This window comes from Oncorhynchus mykiss, chromosome 10 (genome assembly GCF_057628025.1).
Source record: "Oncorhynchus mykiss isolate SJ-2025 chromosome 10, ASM5762802v1, whole genome shotgun sequence".
Lineage (NCBI taxonomy): Eukaryota > Metazoa > Chordata > Actinopteri > Salmoniformes > Salmonidae > Oncorhynchus > Oncorhynchus mykiss.
In genome coordinates this window covers 12,384,134-12,399,120 of record NC_143031.1, presented here as the reverse complement: position 1 = coordinate 12,399,120, position 14,987 = coordinate 12,384,134, and the positions used below count along the sequence as shown (strand labels likewise).

Here is a 14,987-nt window from a genome sequence, read left to right as displayed (position 1 = left end):
CCGTCTCTGCCTGGCCGGTTCCCCTCTCTCCACTGGGAATCTCTGCCTCTAACCCTATTACAGGGGCTGAGTCACTGGCTTATCGGTGCTCTTCCATGCCGTCCCTAGGAGGGGTGCGTCACTTGAGTGGGTTGAGTCACTGATGTGGTCTTCCTGCCCAGGTTGGCGCCCCCCTCGGGTTTGTGCCGTGGGGGAGATATTAATGGGCTGTACTCTGCCTTGTCTCAGGGTAGCAAATAGGTGGTTGAAGATATCCCTCTATTGGAGTGGGGGCTGTACTTTGGCAAAGTGGGTGGGGTTATATCCTGCCTGGTTGGCCCTGTCCGGGGGTATCGTCGGACAGGGCTACAGTGTCTCCCGATCTCGTCTGTCTCAGCCTCCAGCATTAATGTTGCAATAGTTTATGTGTCAGGGCGCTAGGGTCAGTCTGTTATATCTGGAGTATTTCTCCTGTCTTAACCAGTGTCTGTATGCTCCCTCTAATTCCCTCTCTCGCTCTCTCTTTCTCTCTTCTCTCGGAGGACCTGAGCCCTAGGACCATGCATCAGGACTACCTGACCTGATGACTCCTTGCTGTCCTCAGTCCACCTGGTCGTGCTGCTGCTCCAGTTTCAACTGTTCTGCCTGAGGCTATGGAACCCTGACCTGTTCACCAGACGTGCTACCTTGTCCCGGACCTGCTGTTTCCGACTCTCTGTCTCTACCACACCTGCTGTCTCTAACTCTGAATGATCGGCTATGAAAAGCCAACTGACATTTACTCCTGAGGTGCTGACCTGTTGCACCCTCTACAACCACTGTGGTTATTATTATTTGACCCTGCTGGTCATCTATGAACGTTTGAACATCTTGGCCATGTACTGTTATAATCTCCATCCGCCACAGCCAGAAGAGGACTGGCCACACCTCAGAGCCTGGTTACTCCATAGGTTTCTTCCTTTGTTCTTACCTTTCTAGGGAGTTTTTCCTAGCCACCGTGCTTCTACATCTGCATTGCTTGCTGTTTGTGGTTTAGGCTGGGTTTCTGTATAGCACTTTGTGACATCGGCTGATGTAAAAACAGCTTTATAAATACATTTGATTGATTGATTGCAGCAAACCCTGAATTTTTTTAATTGTTTATAAAAAAATGAAAACGTTTTTTTCCTCACAAAAGTAGTGCACTGGGCCTTTAATAGCCCTGTATTAGCGGACCGATATAGCCGTCTGCAGCGGGGATAGGACCCCACCCTTAAACCTCTTCCTCCGGCTATGGCTTTAAAACATGTTCCAGTCCAACATGCCTCTGACCACTGGGGCGTGGTTTACAGAGCGATATTTGAAATAAGCGCTCGTATCGTCATATTTTAAAAAAAAAATAAAAATGTAACCATTATTTAACTAGTCAAGTCAGTTAAGAAGAAATTCTTATGTACAATGACGGCCTACCCCGGCCAAACCCGGACGACGCTGGACCAATTGTGCGCCGCCCTATGGGACTCTCAATCGCGGCCGGATGTGATTCAGCCTGATTATATATATTTATTTACCAGTTGTGTCGTAGTGCACTCATTCTCCTATAGTCGTTTTTTGTTTGGGGATGTCTGTAAACACAGCAGGAGTCGCGGGACAGTTTCAAAATTGTATTTTGTCCGGCATCTCGCAAACTCTGTCAGCAGTATCTCTATATTAGTTTTATATTGAGCCGACTGCGACTTTGGGTAGTTCGTTTCACATCTCTCGGCCTGTGTCCCGAATGAGAGAGTGGTGAATGTGATGCTAAATAGGCAAATCGGGGAGCCAAATCCGGGGGACGCAGGCGAACATAATGAGCAAACTACTGAGTGTCATTCCACTAATTTGCAAAGAGGCAGGCGCGATTAGAATTTAGTCAGATCAAGAATATAAGCGTTCTGAGCTTTGATCAATGCTGGGAGCAATATTTAGATTTTGACCAGTAATATATATAGCTGAAATAAAAGATCCACAAAATGTTCAATATGCACAAAGAGCTTCTTTCTCTCAAATGTTTTGCACAACATCCCAGTGAACATTTTATCCTTTGCCAAGATAATCCATCCATCTGACAGGTTTTGGCTATTAAGAAGCTGATTAAACAGCATGATCATTACACAGGTGGACCTTGTGCTGAGGACAATAAAAGGCCACTCTAAAATGTGCCGTTTTGTCACACAACACACACAACACAATGCCACAGATGTCTCAAGTTTTGAGGGAGCGTGCACTTGTCATGCTGACTGCAGGAATGTCCACCAGAGCTATTGCCATATCATTGAATGTTAATTTCTCTACCAATGTAGTTCTAGAGAATTTTGCAGTACGTCCAACTGGCCTCACAACCTCTTACCAAGTGTAACCATGCAAGCCCTCCACATCTGGCTTCTTCACCTGCGGGATTGTCTGAGACCAGCCACCTGGACAGCTGATGAAACTGTGGGTTTGCACAACTGAAGAATTTCTACACAAACTTTCAGAAAGGGAAGGTCTTCTGGAAAGCTCACCTGCGTGCTCGTTGTCCCACCAGGGTCTTGACCTGACAGCAGTTCAGCTTGTAACCAACTTCAATGGGCAAATGCTCACCTTCGATGGCCACTGGCACGCTGGAGAAGTGTGCTCTTCATGGATGAATCCCAGTTTCAACTGTACTGGGCAGATGGCAGACAGCGTTTATGGCGTTATGTGGGCGAGCGGTTTGCTGATGCCAAATGTTGTGAGTGAAGCTGATTGTAGAAAATAGTAAAAATAAAGAAAAACCCTGGAATGAGTTGGTCCAAACTTTTGACTGGTACTGTATACATCTATATATATATATATTTTTTTAAATTAGAAAAGATTATCAAGGTCCGGACCTCGTGCCCTCATATGTAATTATGGCCATGCTTATATCGACAGGTTTCTACCAACCAACAGATCTATTTCAGCTGTACTCCTACATTACGTTTCATGAATGAACAGTATGAATTGAGCAAGGTTCAATGCTGCCACCCTTTGGTCATAGTCAATATCTCTTCTCAGTATTTATGAGTATGACAGTACCATACAAACAAGAATAAGTAAAAACAGTGTGATAAAATGTAGTAATAAGGTACGAGGGGTTGTGCTATATGGCCAATATATCACGGCTGAGGGTTTTTCTTATGCACGACGCAAAGCGGAGTGCCTGCATACAGCCCTTAGCCGTGGTATATTGGCCATATAGCACAAACCTCTGAGGTGCCTTATTGCTATTATAAACTGGTTACCAACTTAATTAGAACAGTAAAAATAAATATTTTGTCATAACTGTGTATATGGTCTGACATACCTCAGCTGTCAGCCAATCAGCATTCAGGGCTGGAACCACCCACTTTATAATATACTATTCCTTAAGGGTAAAAGTAACAAAAATAAGAACATGCCACGTGTCAGTAGGACTAAAGTAATACCAGTCTAATAACCTTTGTAATAGTTGTTATGGGACATGCTAGGAGTCCTATGATAATATCATTCCAGCATTTGCTACAATATTTAATATGAAATTGTATTTCAATGAAAATATGCCGGTTCTATTATGAAAACTAAAATAAAATATATATTTTTACAACATTTTATTAATAAATATTCTCCAACAAATATGAGGAAACATAGGATATAAATAAGAAACCATTTGTGTGATACATATGCTATTATTGTACAAAAGGAATACATTAAAATGGCCCATTGATCATAAAATATAATAACATAATGATTATTGATGCTTTGTCACATTTACTTATTGATTAAGAGCACATTGTTCAAAGTGAATTGAGGTGATTGATTGCTGTGACATGGTCATTGTTGACATTTCCTGTCTTCTGCCTTTACATGGTGGTGTTGTCAACAGGCCGAGGCAGAAAATATATGGCCTTCTGGCCAATGTGTGTCCTTGGTCCAGCTTTAGGCTGCCCATTCCTCTTGAGCCCCAGGAACCAGTCTTTGGCCTGGTACTTCTGAGACCTGTATGTGTTGTAATGGTTCTCCTCCATCTTCTCCAGGAAGTAACACTCATCCTTTAGAGTTTTCTGGAATAAATACATTTAGATTAAGAACATTTAGGGGTGGTTTCCTGGACATAGATTAAACCTAGTCCTGGACAAAAAGTATGCTCAATGGAGATTTTCTGTGTCTGGAAACCTAGCCTCTAATCATTATAATAAATTAAGACTTTGACTTCAAGATACAATGAATGAAGACTTTAACTTCAAGATAGGAAACCCAAAGCAACCATTCTGATACATCTGTTTGGTTGATGTTTCTCATCTCTTGATGATGGTGATTACCCCCAGGGTAATGGATTACTCATAATAATTCCTAGGTTAGTTAGGCTACATGATCAAATTGTCTAGCTCAAAGAGGTGAAAGCTACACTGTAGTTTTCCATCTGGGTTTTTGATTAGGAACGGTTTAATTTTATACAGAGTTTGATACAGTAATTTCCAAAGTGTTGCTAGGAGAGACTCACCGATCCATAGAGATGACCATCTTTGTCCATGGCCAGGTAACGGCCCGTCTCATGGCCCTTGATGGCCACCACACCAGCACTCACTGCTTTAACCTTCAGGATGTCTAGAGCACAAATACACAGGCTGGTGTCAAAACGAAGGGCTGATTGTATTGGTAGTTGGCGTCAGGTTGTCCCTAAAGCCTATCATGAGAACATTATAAGAAAGGTGTGCGAATGAGACTGCTCCCTCTAAATACTTCACAAAAGTGATATTGTTTCTTAATGGTATAAATACACATATTCAACTATGTATTATTTCTGAGGTAAGTAGCTGATATTGTCACGTCCTGACCTTAGTTCCTATAGTCTCTATTTTAGGTTGGTCAGGGCGTGAGTTGGGGTGGGCATTCTATGTTTTGTTCTATATTTGTATTTCTATGTGTTTGGCCTGGTATGGTTCCCAATCAGAGGCAGCTGTCAATTGTTGTCTCTGAATGAGAACCATACTTAGACAGCCTGGTTCCACCCTTGAGTTGTGGGTAGTTGTTTTCTGTCTCTGTACCAGACAGGACTGTTTCGTTTGTGCCGTGTAGTTATTTTTGTTCTAGTGTTCAGTGTAATTAAAAGATCGTGAACACGTACCATGCTGCACCTTGGTCCTCTCCTTCTTCCAACAACGACAACCGTTACAGATATGCCTATAGGCTATTCTAAATAACTGTAAACATAAGGTGTTAGTGGGCCTATGCTCCTCTACATGTCAACACCAAACTAAAGCCTGAAGAAGGCACAGTGATGCCGATACATTGGTGGTTCACCAATTAATTACTGGGAGCTTAAAAATATAAATGCAACGTGCAACAATTTCAACGATATTAGAATTAGCTGAATTACAGTTCATATAAGGAAATCACTCAACTGAAATGCGGTTGTGAGGCTGGTTGGAAGTACTGCCAATTTCTCTAAAATGACGTTGGAGGTAGAGAAATTAACATTCAATTCTCTGGCAACAGCTCTGGGGGACATTCCTGCAGTTAGCATGCCAATTGCATGCTCCCTCGAATGGTGAAACACTTGAGCCATTGTGTTGTGTGACAAAACTGCACATTTTAAAGTGGCCTTTTATTGTCCCCAGTACAAGGTGCACATGTATAATGATCATGCTGTTTAATCAACTTCTTAATACGCCACACATTTCAGGTGGGTGGATTATCTTGACAAAAGATAAAATGCTCACTAACAGGGATATAAAGAAATTTGTGCACAAAATTTGAGAGAAATATGCTTTTTGTTCATATGGAAATTTTCGGGGATCTTTTATTTCAGCTCATGAAACATGGGACCAGCCAGTGGCGGATGTAGGTATAGGTGACATGGGCAGCCGCCCGGAGCGGCCTCTTGCCGGGGGCGGCACGGTGCGCCCGCAAATTCTTTTTTGGAATGGTGACATTTGTGCGAACGGTTTTCTATCGCTCATTTGCACATCACGTTAATGATATCATGTGGGACTGTGGGTCAATTAAACTTGTTAGAGTTGATGCCCTGATTCTAGTTTGTGAGCTAGGCAGGCTACTGCCTGGTAAGGTCTCCCACTCAGAAGTACGAGATGGGGAGGGGGGCGGGGGTAGGTTGACCTCAGGTCTCCCCACTGGAAGCCCGAGGTAGGGGGAGCGGGGAATCTATCAAATAGCGCACCTCTAACTTTGTACAGTACTAATGAAATTAGTAAAACCAGTCAACCAGAAAGGCTACCAAATAAACCTCAATTCATCCATAATACTGTGAATATATAGTTTCACAGACATGTTGTTGCATTTTGTTCTGGTTTGTGTGAGATCTTTAAGAATAATATAAAACCAGTCTGCACACCACCAAGGTGAATCGGTTTAGTCTTGACTCTTGGTTGACAGTGTTGGGGGATGAGTAATGTATTGATGCTCGAGTGCCAAATCAACATTTGTCTTTGTTACTTCTTTTTGATAATTATTATTATTAGTCTTATTTTTGTATATATTTTTTATCGTTTTAAATGTTATGATTATTTATTTCTGTTGTTTCAAATGTCTGAATAAAAATTACAGTTAGTGCAGAATGGTGATTTTTTTTTTGGGGGGGGGGGGGGGGGGGGGGTTAAGGGGGGGATTCGCCCAGGAAGACATACAAGCTAGAACCGCCACTGGGACCAGCACTTTACATGGTGCGTTTATATTTTTGTTCAGTGTATAAAGTGTGCGACTCTTTATTCATGTTTATAGCCTACAATACCGAAACTTAATTAAACATTAATCATATGTTTATTTAACTGTGTATTATAGTTCAGAATATCGAATAACTCCCAAAAACAATTCTTACCATCTTTATTTTCATCTCTGCTGCCCGCGACAGTCCCATCCGGTAGGATCTGCAGATGATGTCCTCCGTTCATACAGTAGAGCCGTATGAGATGTCTGTAGTTTTGCTGTGTCGTTGGCCCCATGGAGAGCACAGTAATTTCTCCCTCTGTCATTCTGTAGAGTCCCTCTGGACGAGATGTGCCTGCTAAATGCCCCTGTGGCTGGACAGAGTCACGGGACAATTGTTGATTCTGGTATCACTGGAAGTGTGGGATATGCGCACTCGATTTATTCAAGGAAGAGAAAAAAGGTAACTGTAATGCGGGATAAGACCGCCTTATAATTTGATTACGAGACAAGCCGATTGCCTTACATAGACCTCCGGTTTGCGTATGAAATGGTGCATGAATCAGATCGCGTTGCAGGCCAAGCAAATCGCCACATGTGCAGACTTGTTTGCTTTCATTGTTTAAAGTAATGTGATTCAATTCCCATAGATATCAGTTGCAGATGGCAGTGATATCATATTACAAATGTTTAAACTCATCACTAATATTAGAAAGCAAAGCATTCAGAGAAAAGTATATTTCTATTGGACTATGTTTGTACACAAATAAAATAGGACCTCTCTAAAATGACTTGAAGGACAACAGAAAACAGAAAACAGTCCTAAATATTTATAGCATATCAATATCTCTGTTTGCAGCCATAATGTAAAGTGCACAGCCACATGCAATCAGTCTATATCCAGCTGTTTGGCTCCAAGGTCACCTGTCAATCACTCTAATCAGTCAAACAAGCAAAAAAAACAACCTCTTGAGAATGACTAATCCCTGATCAAATCCCTTTCCTGGTCTGGATTAGTAGGCAGCACAGTCACGTTCACTCAGAAAATGGAAATGACTTGCAGTGAAAATCTTCATAATCTTATGCCCTGGAAAAAGAGCCCCATGCAGCTGTCATGGAGCCTGTGCCTGGCCTTTTTAGATTTAAAGCAGAACGGTAGCCAGTGGTAGCCCTGTTATCATTAGCATACACAGGCTTAGCCAGACTCCACATCCGGAATGTCTTGGAAATCATTCTGGCCTTGGTTCAGAACAAAAAGCCACAGGAGGAAAGCTAGGCCTTCCCACATAGAGCCTATTTTTCCAAGCAGCAGCAGTAGAAGGAACAGCAGTAGTCATATTACTGGAAGTGGAACTGTTACTGTAGTGCCAGACAAGTTCCGGTGAACACCAGGACAAACCCCTGGGTGCGAATGACGTCCAGCGACTGGCTGAGAGTGGGTGGGCCCGGAACCGACCAAGACAGAACTTACCTGTGACAACACCACGTTACAATGCCCCAGATGAGCCAGCATGTCTGCCCTGTCGCTTCTTCCCGAGTGTGAATTGGATGAGTCTCTCAGCGTCTGTGTGTCAGGCCTCCTGTGGAAGTAGGTCTCCTGGGAGAACTGGCCCATGTGGTGCAGTGGCTGCCTGGGTGACTCTGTCTGTATTTGTACTCCGTCAATCATCCAGGGGCAGCCCAGCGTCACCAGATCCATTTCAGCAGCACGTCGTCAGGGCTATATTTAAACCACTAGCTCAGGGAGTGACGTGGGTCCCTGGCCTGCACCGGGAAGTGAGCAGACTGCCTATGATAGGATACATTCCTATTGGGTCTCCTGGAGACATAAGAGAAAAGCGTCACATTAACAAGATTAATGTGAATTAAAACAGGAAGTGAGTGAGCAACACCTTTATAATAAAGTGTTACACCATAACTACCTCCATGACATCTCAGTAAGAGAAAAGCAACGCTCTTGTTAACTACTCTCTGGTTCTATTTTTACTGTGGTAGGCAAGGCAAGGCAGTGAGTGTTGCTGTAGAGCCACACTGTCACAAACGTAGAAAGTGCAGGCTGAATGAATAATTCACTCTGCCTCATGTGGACTGCTGTTTTTAGTCTTCAAGGGCGCTTTCCCAAACTGTGGCCATCCAATAATTCATACACTACATCTGCATGTTCAATCATTTATAATACAGGCTAAGTGAAATAATGTTGAAAATACATCAGGTAACTTTAACATATGGAGTATACCCAGACATCATTGATGTCAACAGTAGTGGAGGTGTATCATCACATTGTTGATTAGCTTGGTTAAAGAAGGATATTTCTTTGTGAGATGTGAACTTTAAACATAGTGATCATTGCATGTTATTAAGAACACACACACACCTGACCTACTTACCCCTCACCTACTTACCCCTCACCTACTTACCCCTCACCTATTCCTTTTTCACAGCAATTTGAAAGTCACGGATTTGACAGGCCTCTTGTAGCACTTGCTTTAACCAGGAGATGGCAGACAAGACCACTAATAAAATATTATACACTCTCCTTACAAACGCCTCAGAAATAAGATTCTAGTCACAGATGACACATCACCGGAGGCTGCTGAGGGGAGGACAGCTCATAATAATGGCTGGAATGGAGTGAATGGAATGGGATCAACAACATGGAAAACATGTTTGATGTGTTCGATACCATTCCATTTATTCCTTTCCAGCCATTACTATGAGCTGTCCTCCCCAATGTAGGTGCCACCAGCCGCCTGTACTGTACATGCATAGAAGGTGTGCATTATATAGAGGTAGTAGAGGTAGCCATTATCAATAAGTGAGACGCTGCCCATGGCTTATGGCTTCATATGGTGAATGACACCCAGTGTAATCCATATGTGAATTGTATAACACCAGCAGTATAACAGCAATGGGCCCCTGGCCTCTCTGGAAAGAGGATAAGAGAATATGGCAAGTTCTTAAGTGTCTTTCCCATCTAAGAGTGCTCTGGAGCCTCGCCGAAATGTCCCAGCTGTGAGATCACCCTCGGCCTGGCTTATGAGTATATGAGAGTTCCCCTGAAGACTTCCTGATTGCTGTTTCTAACCTTCTCGGAACCCTCTAGAAACAGGCTTGTTGGACCAATGATGGGGGGGACTGAAAGACCCACTGTGTCTCCCCCTACCACATAGTTGGCTGGGGTTGGGGATACTAGCGCTAGCTAGACTGGCGACACAGAGGGGCATTCTCCTTCCCAGCATGTCAACCAGAGGGGAACACCTTTCTCCTCTATCTATGAGTAACTGGCTCAAGCCTCAGGGAATGATGCATGTACTTACATGACATGGTTAGTTGAGAGTTCAAAATGGGTGATTGCACACCACTCATTCAACAAGGAAAAATATTATGGATGAACTATGTGGTTCTAAAATTCATTCATAGTGCCTAAAAAAATAGTTAAACTGCTCCCATATCTTGCAGAACATTACGTCATATTCAATGTAAATGTTTATGGCTTAGTTAAAGGCAGCTGGAACAAACCACCCTATAAAAGACTACTATAGACTACTAGAGAATGGGTCACTGGGACACTACTAGAATGCATAGGACACTGTACTGTACAGTATACGGCACACTACTAGAATTCATGGGACACTGTACTGTACAGTATACGGCACACTACTAGAATTCATGGGACACTGTACTGTACAGTATACGGGACACTACTAGAATACATGGGACACTGCACTGTACAGTATACGGGACACTACTAGAATACATGGGAGACTGTACTGTACAGCAGTGGTTCCCAAACTTTTTATAGTCTCGTACCCCTTCAAACATTCAACCTCCAGCTACATTCCCCCTCTAGCACCAGGGTCAGCGCAATCTCAAATGTTGTTTTTTGCCTTCATTGTAAGCCTGCCACACACACTACCAATCAATCAATCAATCAATCAATCAATCAAATGTATTTATAAAGCCCTTCTTACATCAGCTGATGTCACAAAGTGCTGTACAGAAACCCAGCCTAAAACCCCAAACAGCAAGCAATACAGGTGTAGAACACTATACGATACATATATTAAACATAAGAATGATTGTGAGTTTTTGTCACAACCCGGCTCGTGGGAAATGACAAAGAGCTCTTATTCGACCAGGGCACAAATAATAATGTAATACTAATCAATCATTTTTCTCTTTATTTAGCCGTCTTATATATAAAACTTGATTTGTTCATCGATTGTGAATTGTGAATAACTCACCACAGGTTAATGAGAAGGGTGTGCTTGAAAGGATGCACATAACTCTGCAATGTTGGGTTGTATTGGAGAGAGTCTCAGTCTTAAATCATTTTCCACACACAGTTTGTGCCTGTATTTAGTTTTCATGCTAGTGAGGGCCGAGAATCCACTCTCACATTAGTACGTGGTTGCAAAGGGCATCAGTGTCTTAACAGTGTGATTTTCCAAGGCAGGATACTCTGAGTGCAGCCCAATCCAGAAATCTGGCAGTGGCTTCTGATTGAATTCAATTTTCACAGAACCGCTTGCTGCAATTTTGATGAGGCTCTATTGTTCAGATATCGGTAAATGGACTGGAGGCAGGACATGAAAGGGATAATGAATCCAGTTGTTTGTGTCATCCGTTTCAGGAAAGTACCTGCGTTATTGAGCACCCAACTCACTCAGGTGCTTCGCTATATCACATTTGACGTTGTCCGTAAGCTTGAGTTCATTTGCACACAAAAAATAATTCAATGATGGAAAGACCTGTGTGTTGCCCTTGTTAATACAGACAGAGAAGAGCTCCAACTTCTTAATCCTAGCTTTAATTTTGCACCTCACATTGAATATAGTTGCGGAGAGTCCCTGTAATCCTAGATTCAGATCATTCAGGCAAGAAAAAACATCACCCAGATAGGCCAGTTGTGTAAGAAACTCGTCATCATGCAAGCAGTCAGGCAAGTGAAAATGATGGTCAGTAAAGAAAACTTTAAGCTCGTCTCTCAATTTTAAAAAACGTGTCAAAACTTTGCCCCTTGATAACCAGCGCACTTCTGTATGTTGTAAAAGTGTTACATGGTCACTGCCCATATCATTGCATAGTGCAGAAAATACACAAGAGTTCAGGGGCCTTGCTTTAACCAAGTTAACCATTTTCACTGTAGTGTCCAAAACGTCTTTCAAGCTGTCAGGCATTCTCTATTCAGCAAGAGCCTCTCGGTGGATGCTGCAGTGTACCCAAGTGGCGTTGGGAGCAAAGCGTGTTACCACTCCACTATGTCTCCCTGTCATGGCTTTTCCACCATCAGTACAGATACCAACACATCTTGACCACCAAAATCCATTTGATATCCAGTACTTTAAAAATATCCTCTCGTGTGGTCCTGGTTTCCAATGGTTTGCAGAAGAGGATGTCTAGATATCAGGAGCTGTGCCAGGCCTGCCACGTCTTGTCGACTCATCCAGCTGTAACGCATATAATTCACTGGCTTGTATACAAAGCAGTAATTGCTTCAAAACATCTCCTGCATTGTCACTGATGGGTCATGAAAAATTGTTGTTTGATGAAGTCATTGTCTGTATAGTTTTTATGGCCTTTTCCCCAGCATTGTCCCAGCCATATCTGCAGTACCAGGAAGAATGAAGTCCTCCACAATAGTATGGGGCTTGTCTGTCCTAGCACCTCGGTAGCTCACCATATAAGACGCTTCTAGCCCCTTCTTATTAATGGTATCTGTTGCTTTTATACATGTCTTACTAGTCGTCTAAGTCGTCTTAATTCTCGCTCAAAAAACTTGAATGGCTTATTTTTCAAATTGGCATGTTTTGTTTCTAAATGTCTGCGCAAGAGTGAAGGTTTCATAAAGTTGTGAGATAGTACTTTTGCACATATAACTGTCATGTACTGTCATGTTGTCTTGTCTCTGTCCTTTCCCTTCACCCTGTCTCCCTCTGCTGGTCGTGTTAGGTTACCTTTTCTCCCCCGCTTTCCCCCAGCTGTCCCTTGTCTCCTCTAACTACCCATTCACCCCGTTCCCCACCTGTTCCCTTTTTTCCCTCTGATTAGGTCCCTATATCTCTCTCTGTTTCTGCTCCTGTCCTTGTCGGATTCTTGTTTGTTTGTGTCATTCATGCCTGAACCAGACTGTCGTCATGTTTGCTGTAACCTTGTCCTGTCCTGTCGGAATCTGCCGGTCCATCTGAGCCTACCTATGTTTGGTAATTAAAGAAGCTCTGTTTAAGTTGATTCGCTTTTGGGTCCTCATTCACGCACCGTAACAGAAGAATCCGACCAAGAATGGACCCAGCGACTTCGGATCCTCTCCACTCAGCCGTCGAGATCCAGGGAGCGATGCTAGGCAGACACAAGCAGGAATTGTCTGCTGCTCGACATGCCGTTGAGACCCTGGCCACCCAAGTCTCCAACCTCACAGAACAGGTTCACCATCTCCGCCTCGATCCACCGGCCACTTCCAGGGCTTTCGAATCTCCGGAGCCCAGAATCAATAACCCGCCGTGTTACTCTGGGGAGCCCACTGAATGCCGCTCGTTCCTCACCCAGTGTGATATTGTGTTTTCTCTCCAGCCCAACACTTACTCCAGGAGCACTGCTCGTGTCGCCTACGTCATATCTCTCCTTATTGGACGGGCTCGTGAGTGGGGCACGGCAATCTGGGAGGCAAGGGCTGAGTGTACTAACCAGTATCAAGACTTTAAGGAGGAGATGATACGGGTTTTTGATCGATCTGTTTTTGGGGAGGAGGCTTCCAGGGCCCTGTCTTCCCTATGTCAAGGCAATCGATCCATAACAGACTACTCTATTGAGTTTCGCACTCTTGCTGTCTCCAGTGGCTGGAACGAGCCGGCCTTGCTCGCTCGTCTTCTGGAGGGTTTCCGCGCAGAGGTAAAGGATGAGATTCTCTCCCGGGAGGTTCCTTCCAGCGTGGATTCCTTGATTGAACTCGCTATTCGCATTGAGCGACGGGTTGATCTTCGTCACCGAGCTCGTGGAAAGGAGCTCGCGCTCTCCGTCGCCTCCCTCTCCGCATCACTACCATCTTCCTCTGCCGGCTCGGGTGCTGAGCCCATGCAGCTGGGAGGTATCCGCATCTCGACTGAGGAGAGGGAACGGAGAATCACCAACCGCCTCTGTCTCTATTGCGGTTCCGCTGGTCATTTTGTCACTTCATGTCCAGTAAAAGGCCAGAGCTCGTCAGTAAGCGGAGGGCTACTGGTGAGCGCTACTACTCCTGTCTCTCCTTCAAGATCCTGCACTACCTTGTCGGTCCATCTACGCTGGACCGGTTCGTCAGCTTCCTGCAGTGCCTTAATAGACTCTGGGGCGGAGGGCTGTTTTATGGACGAGACCTGGGCTCGGGAACATGACATTCCTCTCAGACAGTTAAAGGAGCCCACGGCCTTGTTCGCCCTGGATGGTAGTCCTCTCCCCAGGATTCAGCGTGAGACGCTACCTTTAACCCTCACTGTTTCTGGTAATCATAGTGAAACCATTTCTTTTTTAATTTTTCGTTCACCTTTTACACCTGTTGTTTTGGGCCATCCCTGGCTAGTTTGTCATAATCCTTCCATTAATTGGTCTAGTAATTCTATCCTCTCCTGGAACGTCTCTTGTCATGTGAAATGTTTAATGTCTGCTATCCCTCCTGTTTCCTCTGTCTCTTCTTCACAGGAGGAGCCTGGTGATTTGACAGGGGTGCCGGAGGAATATCACGATCTGCGCACGGTGTTCAGTCGGTCCAGGGCCACCTCTCTTCCTCCACACCGGTCGTATGATTGTAGTATTGATCTCCTTCCGGGAACCACCCCCCCCCGGGGTAGACTATACTCTCTGTCGGCTCCCGAACGTAAGGCTCTCGAAGATTATTTGTCTGTAGCTCTTGACGCCGGTACCATAGTCCCCTCCTCCTCTCCCGCCGGAGCGGGGTTTTTTTTTGTCAAGAAGAAGGACGGGTCTCTGCGCCCCTGCATAGATTATCGAGGGCTGAATGACATAACAGTGAAGAATCGTTATCCGCTTCCTCTTATGTCTTCAGCCTTCGAGATCCTGCAGGGAGCCAGGTTTTTCACTAAGTTGGACCTTCGTAACGCTTACCATCTCGTGCGCATCAGGGAGGGGGACGAGTGGAAGACGGCGTTTAACACTCCGTTAGGGCACTTTGAATACCGGGTTCTTCCTTTCGGCCTCGCTAACGCTCCAGCTGTCTTTCAGGCATTAGTCAATGATGTCCTGAGAGACATGCTGAACATCTTTGTTTTCGTTTACCTTGACGATATCCTGATTTTTTCACCGTCACTCCAGATTCATGTTCAGCACGTTCGACGTGTCCTCCAGCGCCTTTT

At 44.2% G+C, this 14,987-nt stretch overlaps 1 protein-coding gene across 3 annotated transcripts; it reads right to left on the bottom strand.

The window, feature by feature from the left end:
- Window positions 1–3,574: 3,574 nt before the first annotated feature.
- On the bottom strand, window positions 3,575–8,424 carry LOC110533350 (putative fibroblast growth factor 1). 3 transcript variants are annotated; one of them, XM_021617461.3, is made up of 4 exons: window positions 8,114–8,424; window positions 6,815–7,016; window positions 4,481–4,584; window positions 3,575–4,040 (listed from the first exon to the last, which is right to left on the bottom strand). In XM_021617461.3, the coding sequence occupies exons 1-4, from the start codon at window positions 8,339–8,341 to the stop codon at window positions 3,840–3,842; spliced, it is 735 nt and encodes a 244-aa protein (XP_021473136.1). In that variant the 5' UTR covers window positions 8,342–8,424; the 3' UTR covers window positions 3,575–3,839. The 3 variants fall into 3 exon arrangements, with proteins under 3 accessions (XP_021473136.1, XP_090045097.1, XP_090045098.1); XM_090188971.1 differs by having other exon boundaries at window positions 6,815–7,055; window positions 8,114–8,267; XM_090188972.1 differs by lacking the exon at window positions 8,114–8,424 and adding an exon at window positions 7,609–7,758.
- Between the last annotated feature and the right edge of the window lie 6,563 nt (window positions 8,425–14,987).